General features: G+C 46.4%; 1 protein-coding gene and 1 long non-coding RNA gene across 5 annotated transcripts in view; both read right to left on the reverse strand.

Annotated features, from left to right (window-relative positions):
* Positions 1-1,482, reverse strand: part of APP (amyloid beta precursor protein) — a 213,164-nt gene extending 211,682 nt beyond the window's left edge. For all 4 annotated transcript variants that reach the window (XM_084531058.1, XM_084531057.1, XM_084531056.1 and 1 more), the window contains exon 1: positions 1,277-1,482. In XM_084531058.1, coding sequence (XP_084387184.1) covers positions 1,277-1,336 — 60 coding nt within the window. In that variant the 5' untranslated portion in view covers positions 1,337-1,482. The remainder of the gene's footprint in view (positions 1-1,276) is intronic.
* Positions 1,483-3,439: 1,957 nt separating this feature from the next.
* LOC311422748 overlaps positions 3,440-13,979 on the reverse strand; it is a 45,363-nt gene continuing 34,823 nt past the window's right edge. The window contains exons 3-6 of the long non-coding RNA XR_014685495.1: positions 13,539-13,779; positions 9,165-9,217; positions 5,978-6,262; positions 3,440-3,651 (exon numbers count right to left, since the gene is read on the reverse strand). This is a non-coding gene — a long non-coding RNA (uncharacterized lncRNA). The remainder of the gene's footprint in view (positions 3,652-5,977; positions 6,263-9,164; positions 9,218-13,538; positions 13,780-13,979) is intronic.

Here is a 13,979-nt window from a genome sequence, read left to right on the forward strand (position 1 = left end):
GCATTTCTATCTGAAGAAAAATAGTAAAGCCTTTCATTTTATTTTATTTCACTTTATTTGTGCTTCAGCTAAGCACCCAAGCCAGAAATTTCCTTCTACTACACGCAGATAGCGCACAGTCGCTTTATCAAGCCGATAAACCTCAGGCGAGTTTGATAGCTGGAAGCCGTGAAGCCCCCAGCCCCTTCACACGCCCTCGCTCCCAGCGCCGGCAGGGTGACGCCCCGGGGCAGGAGAGGAGCTTTCTGGGGGACAAAGCCGTGTCCCCCCGAGGTCCCCCCCGGACAAGGCTCCCTGCCGGGGGGTGAGCACACAGCTCCAGCCCCCGGTTTTTGGATAAAAGGAGCTCCTTCGGCACCCTCCTGTCAGGCTGGGACCCCAACACCTCCACCTCAGGGGGTCCTCAGGGAGGAGGAGGGCGGCGGGGGGAGCCCTGCCCGCCGCACCGGGGGGCTGAGCGGAGGCACCGGGGGCAGGGGGCGGAGGGGAAGGGGAGGCAGCGGAGCCGCCCCCGGGGAGCCGAGGGGGCTCCGGGCAGGGCCGGGCCGGGGTCCGGCGGCGCTCCCCGGCCGCCGCTCGCCTGACGGCGCCTCGGTGCTGCACTGCAGCGGCGCCATCTTCTCGCCGCCGCGCAGCCCCAGCCCCAGCCCGCCCCGCCGCAGGGAGACCCGCCCCGCGGGGGCCGGGGGGAGCAGCCGGGGGGCGCGGCGACCCCTCCCCACGCACCCCAACCCCAGCCCCTTCCCCAAACCCATCCCCGTGCCGGGGCCAGCCCGGCGGGCAGCTCCCCCCCTCCCCGCCGCCCCGCACACCTGCGGGGGTGTGCGCTGCGCTGCGCTGCCCTGCCCTGCCCTCCCCCGCCCGCAGCCCCTGCCGAGCCGGGGGAGGAGGGCTGGGGGGGCGGCCCCGCCCGCAGCGCGGCCCCGCAAAGTTTGCCGAGGAAACCCTCGGGGAAGGGAGGGGGGGGGGCGCGCCCGGTCCTCCCCCGCCCGCCGGGGGCGGCACCGCCGCCGCCCGTCCCCGCGGAGACCCCGGCGGGCGGCCGAAGTTAGCGGCCCCGTCCCCGTCCCCGTCCCCATCCCCGTCCCCATTGTTCGGCGGCGGCGGCCGGGGATGGAGCCCCCAGCGCCGCGCCCCCCGCCCCGCAAGCGCCGGCGCCCCCCGCCCGCCCGCCCGCCCCGCCGCAGGGGCGGCTCCGGGCAGACAAAGCCCCGGGGAGGCGCAGGCGGGCGGCGGGGAGGGCAGCCCCCGCTCGGCCGCCCCCCGCCCCGCTTACCTCTACGGCCCGGGCGGCGGCGGCGGCGGCCAGCAGCAGGAGGGCGGCGTGGGGCAGCATCGCGGCGGCCGGCAGGGGGGGAAGGAGGGAGGAAGGGCGGCCGGCCGGCGGGGCGCGCTGGGCTCCGGCTGTAAATCCGCGGCGCCGCTGCCGGGGAGAGCGACTGAGCTGCGGCGGCACCAGCCGAGCGCCGCGGCGGGGCCGGTCAGCTGATGGCCCGGACCGCCCCCGAGCGGGCGGCGCGGCTCGGCACGGCCCGGCCCGGCTCGGCACGGCCCGCCCCGCCCCAACGAGACCCCTAGCGGCGGCTGCCGGGCGGCGCAGGGCCGGCCCCGCGGCACACGGAGCTCGGGGCATGGCCGCGGGTCCGGGGCCGCGGCGCGGGGTGATCCCGTGGGCTCCGCCGCGTCGCCGCGGGGGGTGCGCTCAGGCCTCAGGGCGCTGTCGCCCACCTGAAGGCGGGTGTGGAGAAAGGCTGAAATCACAGAGTCATTGGGGTTGGGAAAGCCCTCCAAGACCATCTGGTCCAGCCATACCCTGCCACCAATGTCACCCACTAACCCATGTCCCTAAGCACCACGTCCAACCTTTCCTTGAACACCCCCAGGGACGGTGACTCCACCACCTCCCTGGGCAACCCATCCCACTGCCTGACTGCTCCTTCTGAGAAGAAATGTCTCCTCATTTCCAACCTGAACCTCCCCTGGCGCAGCTTGAGGCCATTCCCTCTAGTCCTGTCACTAGCTATCTCTGAGAAGAGTCCGACCCCCAGCTCCCCACAGCTTTGAAGGGTATTTAACAGCTGCCAGATTCTGCCTTTTCTGCTAGCTCTATACCCGCTGAGCTCTTAGTCATTACCCACACTGAGGTGGCAAATAAACGCCAACCAGAGCCCATTCCCAAAACACCAGATCACATGCTTCAGGCCTAAATCTGCTGATCCGCCTGGGGAGGCAGCGGTGACCACTGCAGCATTGCTTTGCTCACTGCTAATTGCAAGATGAATGTAAACTTTGTGGGAGTAAAATTGAGAAAAAAATGCACGCAGGAGAACTGACAGAACTGGGGTCTATGATGGCTGAACAGGGAAAAAATGAAAATTTAGGGTCTTTTCAGATGGCTGGTAATCAAGAGGACAAAGCAAACGTACTTTCTCATTTTCTCAATTGTATGGTAATAATTGCTACAGTAAACCCATAAGGAGAGCTAAAAATGGGCGTTAATGGAGTTGTAGGCTGCTATCCCAATCAAAATTCAGTTTGATACAACCCAACACGTCCCATCTGAACTGCTGACTCCATGGCAGCCTCTCTGCCCCCACCAAGGCCCCCACGACCACAACTCACAGACCTACTGCATCTCCCAAGCATGCAGCTTGGTGGCAGAAGCCTGGCCTGCATTGTCCTCAGCGCTGTTCTCATGCCCATGTTCTTTTCAAGTCAAAACTGAAATTCACTGAGGCTCAGTCCAGGCTTCATCCAGATGTAAAGGGATGTTTATGGGGTGAGATAGAACTGGACTGTGGGATCAGGCAGGCTGCAATGTACAGGAAGATACCTTAACACCACATCCTTTCACCCCCATAGTCAGGCTCTTCATTTAGAAGACCATTCTCATGCAAATATGAATCTTCTCATGCAAATGAATGAACTGACAGTGTACTAAGGCTTTGGGGAATTGCTTGAGTCACACTTGGTGAATTTGAGAGATCTCTGACAGGCAGATAACAGATAAGGCCCCTCCCTTCCCCCAACATACAGATGAGAAGTATATCCAAAAAGCGTAATTAGTAGGTGCTTTTAGAAAATACACCCATGACACAACACAACTTGTAAATTAAAATTTGTCAAACAGCAACAATGGCAGGCTTAGCTGTAATAATTTAATACTGTTATCTGCTTGTTAGGATAACGATCACATGGCTTTGAGGGGTTATGGAAGGATTTGCTATGCACATGTTGCAAACCAGTTGGCTTCTAAACTCAGCCATTGGAAAGGCAGTGCAATGGCTGCAAATAAGCAACATCCTCCTAAAGCTGATGGAGGTCGTTCAAAAACAATTCTTCCCAGAAACAATGGAGGCAATCAGAAGGATTGCAAGTTCTGAAAAAAATGAAAAAAAGAAAAAAAAAAAAAAGCTTCCAGATGGATAGAAGACCAAAATAGATTCATGTAACCCTTTTATTATAAGTTGGCTTGGTAGTTCTTTGCAAACATTTCTTCCCAGTGCTGAAATCGAACAGTATTTCAACTGCTGGTTCACTGGATCAGCCAAGCCCTCTTCGTTCTTCATGGATGGTGGGCATGCAGGCAGGCAGGCATGAGGCCCCTTTTGCCCTTCACGTGGAGTGAGGCAGACCCATGGAGTTGCACACCTTGGGGGAGAGGAGGAAAGGCTCCAGTGAAAAGATGGGGAAAAGTCAAAGGTACAGGAAAGCCTGTGGGATGGGTGTTTCCATGTACAGCTAGCCCACTAATACAAACCAATGGCAATATTTGCTAAGGTCATAACTAAAAACTCTTTTGAAAATTGTGTGTAAGGTCTACAAAATTTGGAGATGACTTGCTGAGAGGAAAATAAATAAATAAATAAAGAGATTGTGTCCTATTTTCTACTCCCTGTCCTCTGTCAGGATCTGTATAGAAGGTCCAGTTGTGGTGGTTTTACCTTGTTGGGCTGCTAAGCTCCACCACAACTGTGCTCTCACTCCCCCTCCACAGAAGAAGAGGGGCAGAAGAAAGTATGCTAGAAAGAAAAAAAAAAGGCTCACTGGTTGAGATAAGGATAATTTAATTAAAATGAAAATGAAGAAGGAAAAAACAAGCAAAGGCTGTGTGGAAGCACAGGAAGAAAAAAATATTCTTCCCATCAACAAGTGATGTGCGACCATGTCCTGGAAGCAGGGCCCAAATACACACAGCAGGTGTTTGGGAGGACAGGCATCTTCATAATGGGAGTCCCTCTCTTCTTCCCATTTCCCACCTTTTATTTCAGTGTGACACCACATACTGTGCAATATTTGAAGATGGTGAGGGGCCTGGAGAACAAGTCCTACGAGGAGCGGCTGAGGGAGCTGGGCTTGTTCAGCCTGGAGAAAAGGAGGCTCAGGGGTGACCTTATCGCTCTTTACAGATACCTTCAAGGAGGCTGTAGCGAGGTGGGGGTTGGTTTGTTCTCCCACGTGCCTGGTGACAGGACGAGGGGGAATGGGCTTAAGTTGCGCCAGGGGAGTTTTAGGTTGGATGTTAGGAAGAACTTCTTTACCGAAAGGGTTATTAGACATTGGAACAGGCTGCCCAGGGAAGTGGTGGAGTCACCATCCCCGGAAGTCTTTAAAAGACGTTTAGATGTAGAGCTTAGGGATATGGTTTAGTGGGGACTGTTAGTGTTAGGTCAGAGGTTGGACTCGATGATCTTGAGGTCTCTTCCAACCTAGAAATTCTGTGTGTCTGTGTCTGTGTGTGATCCCTTGGGTGGCTTTAGGTCAGCTGCCCTGGTGATGTCCCCTCCCCACCTCTTGCCCACCCCCAACCTACTGGCTCTGGGGAGGTTTGGAGAGAGTCTGGATGCTGTGACATCTCTGCTCAGCAATAGACAAAACATTGGGGTGATACCAAGGCTGTTGTACCTACGGGAGCAGAGCACAGCACTACATGGGCTGCTGCAGGGAAAGTTAACTCCATCCCAGCCAGACCCAGTACGCTAATACACTTTTTCTCTTGCTTTCTCTACTTGTGTTCTTACTATTGAGATTTGGCCTTACCAGACCTCAGAAATCATCATAAATGGAGCACTATGAAGACCACTACTGCCTCACAACAGGACAAACAATGAACATCATCTCCCTAAAGAAGAAAGTACCACAGGCTGCATCACAGGGGTTACACTGGAATTTTATAAAAAGTTTTGAGCAAATAATTGCAAACTACGTCCAGATGTGATTTCCCTTTAACTGCTGAGCATAGTTATTCACCCTTAGTGTGATAACTCTCAAAGCGATGACAAAGCATGCATGTCAAGTTTCATTTTTTGGCCACTTTTGTGCTCTGCCTCTGTATCTTTCTGTGCAAATGGTGTCTAATATTATTTTAGAGCTATTTATTTTTAATATATGATGTAAATGGAAACATTGTTCATCTTTACAATTCCTTATTGAACACCCATGGATCAAGTGGATATTATCCACAAATGCTGATATTATTCTGTAAATAGACAGTAAAACACCACAGTCTGCTTCGTAACTTAATGAATTACAATGGCAAATAAGTAAATGGATATTTGATTCCACCTCTGTTTTGGTACCACACTTACCAAAGCAGAACATTGTTGGGTTGGACATACACCTTGTTACCAAAACCAGGCCGTTCTTTTGGGATGGGGGAAATAGGGAAATTTCAAAATTCTCCAACTTCCCTCCCAAAATAATAGTTAAGTGAACATATTTGCTGGGGGAAGCAAAAATTGTACTACAAGACTTAGAACATTCTTTGATTAATTTTAAGCAATAAACTTCCCCTTGATACTCCCATGGATCTTGTAGCAGAGAGTTTTGAGGGGAGGACTCATACATAAGTCTTGAGGAGAGAGCAGCCAGCCTGTGCCATGGACACACTGCCAGACATCTCTCAATATGTGCAAGTGTTTTATAGAATACATGCAATTTGCCAATGTTCACTGAATTTCTCATCATGGAGACTTACTTCATGCACATGGACAAAATTACTGTCGTCAGTCTCAGCTGTATTTTATTCATCTTAGGATGATTCCTCAGTCAGATTCCTTTAGGATAACGCTGCAGCCAGTGCTTTCACTGAGATGATTTCTTCATTTGTTTTCAGCTCTGAGGAGAGGGCTCCAAGTTGGCAGACTTCAGTTTTGGTCCAGACTTTGATGCTGACTCACTGTCTCATTCTGGAGTCGCTTCATTTCAGTCTCCACGCTTTCTTTACTGTGGATAATGCTGTTTCCCTGCCTTTGTGATTCATCTAGAGAACAGAACAAAGCATGAAGGTTAGTATTTCTGGGCAAACCTTGGAAGTTAAGGAGTTGGATCCTACTTGAACTGGCACCTCCCGTGCTGGTCCCAGTTAAGGAGCTCTTTTGCACTCTGGAAACTACTACAGCACAAATTACTGATTTGTTTCAGACAACCCCAGCTGGAAGTTGTATTTTCTAACAGCATGGAATTAATTTTAATGGAAAACCTTTAGGTTTTATGCTGCACCTTGAACTGCTGCAGGTATAATTAATCCGCTCACTGTCACACAAGTGTCCTCTAGAGACAATCTTCCCTTTGGAGTCAGGTGGCAGCCCTGAGAAAGAGAGCCTCTAAATATTAATCCAAAATAGGAAGAGGGAGATTGTACCTAATCAAGCCTACACAAATACGTGCTGTTAGCAGTAACAATAGGTGCGGATATGGTTTCAAAGCCTGAACAGTTGATCCTTGTCTGAATTCTGCAAAGCACCTTCAGTTTTTGGCTTGTACAGATGCAGTACACAGTTAGGTAGCCAGTAGCCATAGCGACCTACTCAAATGCAAATGATTGTTCTGCATAGCACAGAAGTATTAGGAGTTGATGATATCTGCTGGAGCAGGTACACAATACAAATGGCAGAGCCAAGCAAATAATGAGATCACAGTCCAAAATCCCAGGAGTGCTCAGCCAAGGAAATGAAATGGAGATGTGAACAACAGTAATTGCTCCACTGATTAGGATGCTAACGTATATGGACATTGCTCTGTACCAAACAAATACGGTGTTGTTTTGGCTTCTCCCTTTGTTGACAGGAGCTGTTGTTGCTCGCTTATGGTGTCAGTAGAGAAGCGATGGAGTGGCTGCTTCTTCATTTGATTCTGTTTCCCTGATTTTGTTTACACAATTACATAACGTTGCATAATGCAAATATTCCTAGCAGAATCTGGATTTAACTTTTTTTTTTTTTTTTTTTTTTTTTTTCCTACTGTATACACTGAATCTTCCCAGATATTTTTGGCCTCATGCCTTGTGTGGTCAATTCACCAGTAAAATATTGCAGGTGCTGGCTCTCTGGTGTTGTTTTTCCCCACCATCCTACATGGAAACAACTCAATACCAACACAATTCTCACAATAAACAAAAAAGTTATCCTACAATACAACAGGCATATTTATTTTCAGGCAAGTCATGTTTGGCATTGTTCATGAGAACAATAAGCATTTCTGAATGATTAAAGCAAGCCCTTGAGAGCATCTAACTCCACAGGAATTCCAGAGCAACTATGCAAATGACATTTGGCTATTTGCACCCCTACAACTGATTGCTATGATGCACTTTTTGCGTGTAAAGAAGGCTTCTAGATGAGATACTTACTGTCCTCTTGGCCTCTTTTTGTCAGCTTGTTCTGCCATGGTTTTATTTTCCCAGATAAAAACAACGCTGCAGTTTGTGGTGGGAATGTCCCAAACCATTATTTCACAAAAACAGAGTCAACTAACAGGACGTCTCTCCAAGATTTACTTTTTTTTTTTTTTTTTAATCCTATCCTGTTTCTCCCCTATGCTTTGCCCTCTTTCCATGGACACATATCTCTAGAGCCTCGTCCGTGTCAGGTTCTCCTCCATAGGGCTTGGCTCTTCTGCAGCTTTGCCCAAATCTGCCTAGTTGTCTGCCACCTGTCCAACCCTCCCCAAACACCAGAAGTTCCCAAACACTCCTCTCAGCTTTTAGGCTCCTGTTATTTCCTCTTCCATATTATGTGATTGAACACACCAATATACACTGTATTTCCTTTACAAACTTTGTACGCGAGAGACGGGTGCTGCCGATAAATCAACCATCTGTACTTGGATGTAGTGAAGTTATTAAACAAAGATATTAGTATTTTTGTATTGGCTTTTTCCTGGCCATACAAGCTTTCCATGTACATCTGAAATGGAGCTCAAGATAAAAAAAGAGGTCTCTGGCTGGGCACAGGGAGCTATTTGTAAAAAGTTTCTTTCAAAACTGTCTTGGGATTAAAATAAAAAATGGAATTGGAATTTAGCAGATAGTGTATGTATGTAGCTACATATACACGAAATATATCTTAGGTTCTGAGTTTAGTTAACTGAACACTTTTGTACAGAATTAAGACAGACATTGTTATTCTGATTCTTTTATCATAGTGTCTTAGATCCTAAAATAGCTGCAAACTGCTAACACAACAGGTTGCGATGCTCAAAGCCCCATCCTACCACCTGTGTATAGCAATACAATGCTCAACTTGATTTTGAAAGTCCCAGCTAGTTTGTAAAGGTGAAAATAAAAACAATACATTTAAGAACAGTAGCAGACCCCGCTTAATGCAGACCATTCCTCAGCTTGCTTATAGGAAGCCCCACCACACCATTTACCCTTTCCTGAACTGCCCCTAGGGATAGTAGGGATATATGTGTAGAGATTTCAGCAGCAGCTGGATGTGTAAGTGCCACAGGTTTCTGTCTCTTCCCTCCCTGTGCAGCCATTTGTAAGACTGAAAGCGTTACCTGAAAGACCGTGGGCCCAGCTGGAGAGACAGAAAGTGGAGCTGTAAATCACGGTGGCTGTGCTGTAGCTCCAGGCGCTCTCTCTGTAGGCAGCTGGGGCTTCCACTCTGACAGTTGCCACCGTCCTCCACAATACCACCAGTACCTTTGCATTCCCAGCACCACACTGCAGCAGCATTGTGGTGCTGCTTCTGAACCAGAGGAGGGGGAGGCTGGGGGTAAAGACTGCATCTGTAACTCTCCTAGCATTTGTAAATTCATATTAGGAGCCTGGGAAAGAACGTCATGGAATAGCCTGTGCAGTGCCTAGATGTGGGAGGTTGTAATTAAAGTGGAAACAAATGTGAAAGAAAAAAGAAATCTCCCCTCATTCCTGTTACCAGTGTTTGGTAGCTCTTTCCTCAAGATCTGCAGTTCAAGCCAAGTAGTTGACCTGAAAATAAAGGAAACATTGAATTAAAAGTACTGCTTCTTGTTGGCTTCTTATATTTCTATGTTACAGAGATTGGTAATGTCTCTTATGGTTATCATCTAGAAATAAATGTATTCTATAGAATAAAATGTAAGAATGTATGTTATATATGGAGTGGTAATTCATGTCGAGAAAATGGTTGATATTAATAAAGAAGGGGGAGATTTGGGAGTGTGGTAATGGGGGTCGGAAAGGCCCATGGTTGATGGTAACATCAGACTCTTAACAATGAGACCATCAGGAATTTAAGAGAGCTTAGAGAGAACAGAGAAGGGTGATTCAGGAGACTCCATGCAGTCTTGGGTTGCTTGTTCTCCAGCTGTTAAGGCATGGAAGTTTCTGGGTGTTTGCTGTTGTTGTTATATGCAAAGTTGTTTGACCAACGAAAAGTTGTTTTGAAAAAGACTGCTGTGGGGAGAAGTGTATAAGAGCGGAGCCTGTCCTCAAGATAAAAAAAAAAAAAAAAAAAAAAAAAAAAAAAAAAAAAAAAAAAAGCAACTCGATGAAGTTATGTCATTAATAAAGAAGCAGGAAAAAAGAGTGAAGAGGAACAGGCTGGCAGAACGGAGACCAGGACGGGAACAGGCACTTTGATTGCCTCATGAAGATAGGTTTGGCCAAACTCAGCAAACTGCTCAGAGAAGCTCATACAGAAAGTCACTGAAAACAGGTGCACTGGAGCTGGAGAGAAGCTCAAGCTGAGAGAAGCAGAGCCACGCACACAACTGCCCCTCGCTGGTAAGCAGTTGCACCTTATGGGGAATCATACGTCCTTAAGAACAAAGACTGTCCTGGTAACCTTACAGCTTATTCTCCTCATTAACAATCAGACAGTTAATGAGCCTGAAATATGGGACCAAACTGAGGTCAAGGTGTGGGACTCTGCAACTAAAAACGACAAGGTTGCAGTGGGATTGCTCAGCACCTGGCTAGCAGTCTCTGAGGCCTTACAGAGCCCTGTGGGGCCACAGTCAGAAGCACGTGGTTTGCCAGATAGTGAGGGAGCTGCAGGCTCCTTTACTGATCCGACTGCTACGCCATGGGCCCCTCTGCTGCTACAGCCATCGAAGGCCTTTGCTGTTACGCCCCCTGTTGAGCTGGACGTGCCTTTTGACCCAGGCCTATTGGCCTTGAAAAGGAGGTGGATATGCTTTTCTTCGATCTGGGAAGAACAGGATACATAAGGCCTGACGACTGAGTTGCTTGACAACTTAAAGTGAGACATATTGTTTAAAAGGAATGGAAAATGGAGACTTGTATGTAGTCAAGAAAAGGAACGGAAAATTTAGACTGTTAAGTCATGGAACATAAAGGATTGTTTGTTACCTTTCCTGATTGTATGTATGTAGAGGCATACTCGGGTTTAGTATGTAAAAGCAATGTTCTATACGTTTAAAATGTTTGATGTTCGTGTGTTTGTGTTGGTGGAGCATAGACTCCCCGCACACCCAATGCTGTTTACTTGTTTTTTATACCTTTTATAAATATTCCTTTTATAAACATTACTAAATTCAGATTGAGTTGAGACTTCATTTATAACAATGTGGAAGAGGAGGAAGCCTTAAAATATGATTTCCTTTGCTGGGTCCTGTTATGAACCCTCCACACAGCTGTAATTCACATGTGCCAGACCAGTGGGCTCAGTGTCCTCTTCATAACTGTGCATGAGGCTACAGAACATGAGACATCTTCTCATGTTTTACCTGGTGCCCCAAATCACAAGTCTAGCCTAACAGGCACACATGGGACAGTACAAATCAGACTGCTCAGTGAGACAGTTGATATTGCTCTGGGGCAAGGACCAATATCATCTCATGATGCCTTGAAAATTAGCTGTAGCATAGCTACCAGGATTTTGGTATCATGGACAGTTATCACAGAGCATAGTACACAGTGCAGCTATGCAGATGAGGTGATCATCAAAATATAAATGAGCTCTTCCAAGAGATTCATTTCTGTAGAGCCTTGTACTAAGACTGAAATCACTAATGAGAAGCCAGGAGCATAATAAAGCAGCTGCACAACAGCACAGGAACAGACACGTTGAGTCCATCTAGGAATTGCAGGCATCTTTTATAAAATGCTCACAGTATCAGAAGCAAGGAAGTTTGATCACAAGCACATAAATCAATGACTGCAGTAGCTTTGTAATGGATGGTTTTGTGTTGAAGGATGTGGGGGGGTGGAATTGCAATGAAGAGCTGCAGACTGTTCTGTATACAAGAATAATGCCATCCTTAGATCCTCTGCGTTTTGTAATCACCCTGAAGTTTCTTTCAGCAAAAGGATTTTAAAATATTTGGTCATGTTGATTTGACATACATCTGCCTTATTTCTTTACAAAAAAAAAAAAAAAAAAAAAAAGTATATAATTCCCTGATTCCCTGTCTTAGAGCAGAGAATCCAAAACATGTTGAGAGTAGGAGAGTAGGTGAAGTTTCCTTCCCCCACAGCAGGATTTTTGAATGGCACCCACTGGAGCAGACAACATTGGTTCTACTAAAAACAGCCACAAAAACAGACTTTGTGTACTGGCAGAATAAAGCAAGGCTCCTCTCACCAGCTGCCAACACCCAGATCCAGCATCACCACCCGATCGTGCTGACTGCAGAGGCTTGTACGCGCCCTCCCTTCCACCTCGGCACTCGGTGGAGCAGGAGCCTTGAGCCTTCGGGCTAGGGCAGGGTCCCATGCACCCTGCACCTGTGTGGCTCACATAGCTTGTTTATTCAGGCACCCATCAGCAGAGGTGTGAATGTCAAAATATTCATCACAACAGAGATGCTGACATTATTCCTTGCATTTTTTTTTTAATGAGCTACTAGTGAAGCGCTGAAAGCGATAGGGCTGCCCTTATAATAGCAGGGAAAAACGCAGCATTAAAGAAGATCAGTGTCATGTTAGACATTTGAAGAACCATCCAGTTTTTCAAAACATCAACACGGTGCAGCAGAGAGAACAGGCTCTGACACCTGCATATGAAAGCTTATCTTTGTACACAAAAGAAGGACCGCCCTGGGAACTGACTCTCAATTCAGCCAACTGTGAGCCACTGCACTATATAATCAGAGTGAATCAGATCAAATCATAAAAGCTAATATCCAGTTAAAGCTTGCTTAGTCCTGCTTTCAACAGTGATTTGTCTGAAGTTGACATTATTTCTTTTAAAGGGACTTTTGAAAATGTGAGAAATGTTGCTGAAATCACCCAGGTTATTCCGAGTATACCACCTGACTTATTTTACTTACACATTCATTGACCTGAATGGATCCTCAATTATTTTTCAGTTTAAGCAAACATAACCACTCACCACGTTTTTTAAAAAGAGGCAGAGGGTTACACAGCATAGCTGAAACGGCAAATATCTCTGTCGTTTGCTCTGAATTTGGCATATAATACATTCAGGAAACCTCACTCAAAGTCAGTTTTCAGAGACAGGATAAATTCTTATCATAGAGAAAATTAATGAAAAACTATATGGAAAATAGCAGCATCTCAAAACATAATGGGCAAATATTTCTATCATAATAAGTATACAGTATATGTGCTATACCATTGCTATAAACCTAAACATATTGAAAATAATAAGCAAGCATAAATAATGATACTCCATTTCCAAAATCTCAAATAATAAATAAAAATAATTAAAAAAGCAGGAAATTAAGCAGATAAATCCAGCATCACTGGATACAATTTCTGTTTCATTTGGTTTCTTATGCTTTTTATACCGAACCTAACACACCTCTCACCATCACACCGTGAAGGCATTTATTCCTTCCCCCTCCTCCTTGCACTTAAACATTATATCTGGAGCCAGAAATTCTTTACATACACAATTATATTAAATATGTAATACGCACTTACATAAATTTATATTTAATATGATACACTCTCTATGGTGCATTTTATAGCTGTTTATCTGTTAAGGTAGTTATTGGCATAGCTATATATCGAGATGAGGAAAACAGCCCTGGTCCCCGTTAGTCACGTGGGCTAGTGGAAACAACACATTAGTGTTGTAACAGCATTGGTGACGTTCAAAACTGACTGAACCATCACTGATCACTTAATCTTAAGAAAAAAATTAAGAAAGCAGGATGTTTATTGTTCTTATGACATGCTTATGGGCTGATCCAAGTCTTTTTCATCATGATCAACAAAAAAGTTTCTATGAACTAACAGATATCGGACAGGATTTTCAGGGGACAGTCTTACAGTCTCCAGTGCACGTCAAGGAATACTGAAGATATTCTGGTGCAATTCCATGGTCATTTAAACCAACCTGTGTGAGAGCGATCCATGACTCTGCCTTCAGCCAGGCTTTCCCATCTTCTGTCTTACTCCAGCACCAGTGCTTCTGTAATGAGTCCACTCAGAAGATGATTTGGTTGCAATATATACTTTATTGGTTTTGTTTGTTTGTTTGTTTTTATAAAATTTGTTTTTGCAGTCACCCCAAACTATGTAGCCTTAAATTGGCATGGAACCACAGCCTCATTCTTCAGAAAACATCCTAAATCTAGCTGAAAAGAGGCATTAGAAATCAGTGTGCTGAAATTACCACAATACATATTTTACATATATATATATATATATATATATATTGATGATATATATTGAATGGGAATCACCATATTAAGGATGATTTTTTCTGTTCTTGTGAAACTGCATTGACTACTGTCATTATCTAGGTGTTAATGGCATAGTGCTCAAGCTCAAATAC

Source organism: Aythya ferina (assembly GCF_964211825.1).
Source record: "Aythya ferina genome assembly, chromosome: 1".
Taxonomy (NCBI): domain Eukaryota; kingdom Metazoa; phylum Chordata; class Aves; order Anseriformes; family Anatidae; genus Aythya; species Aythya ferina.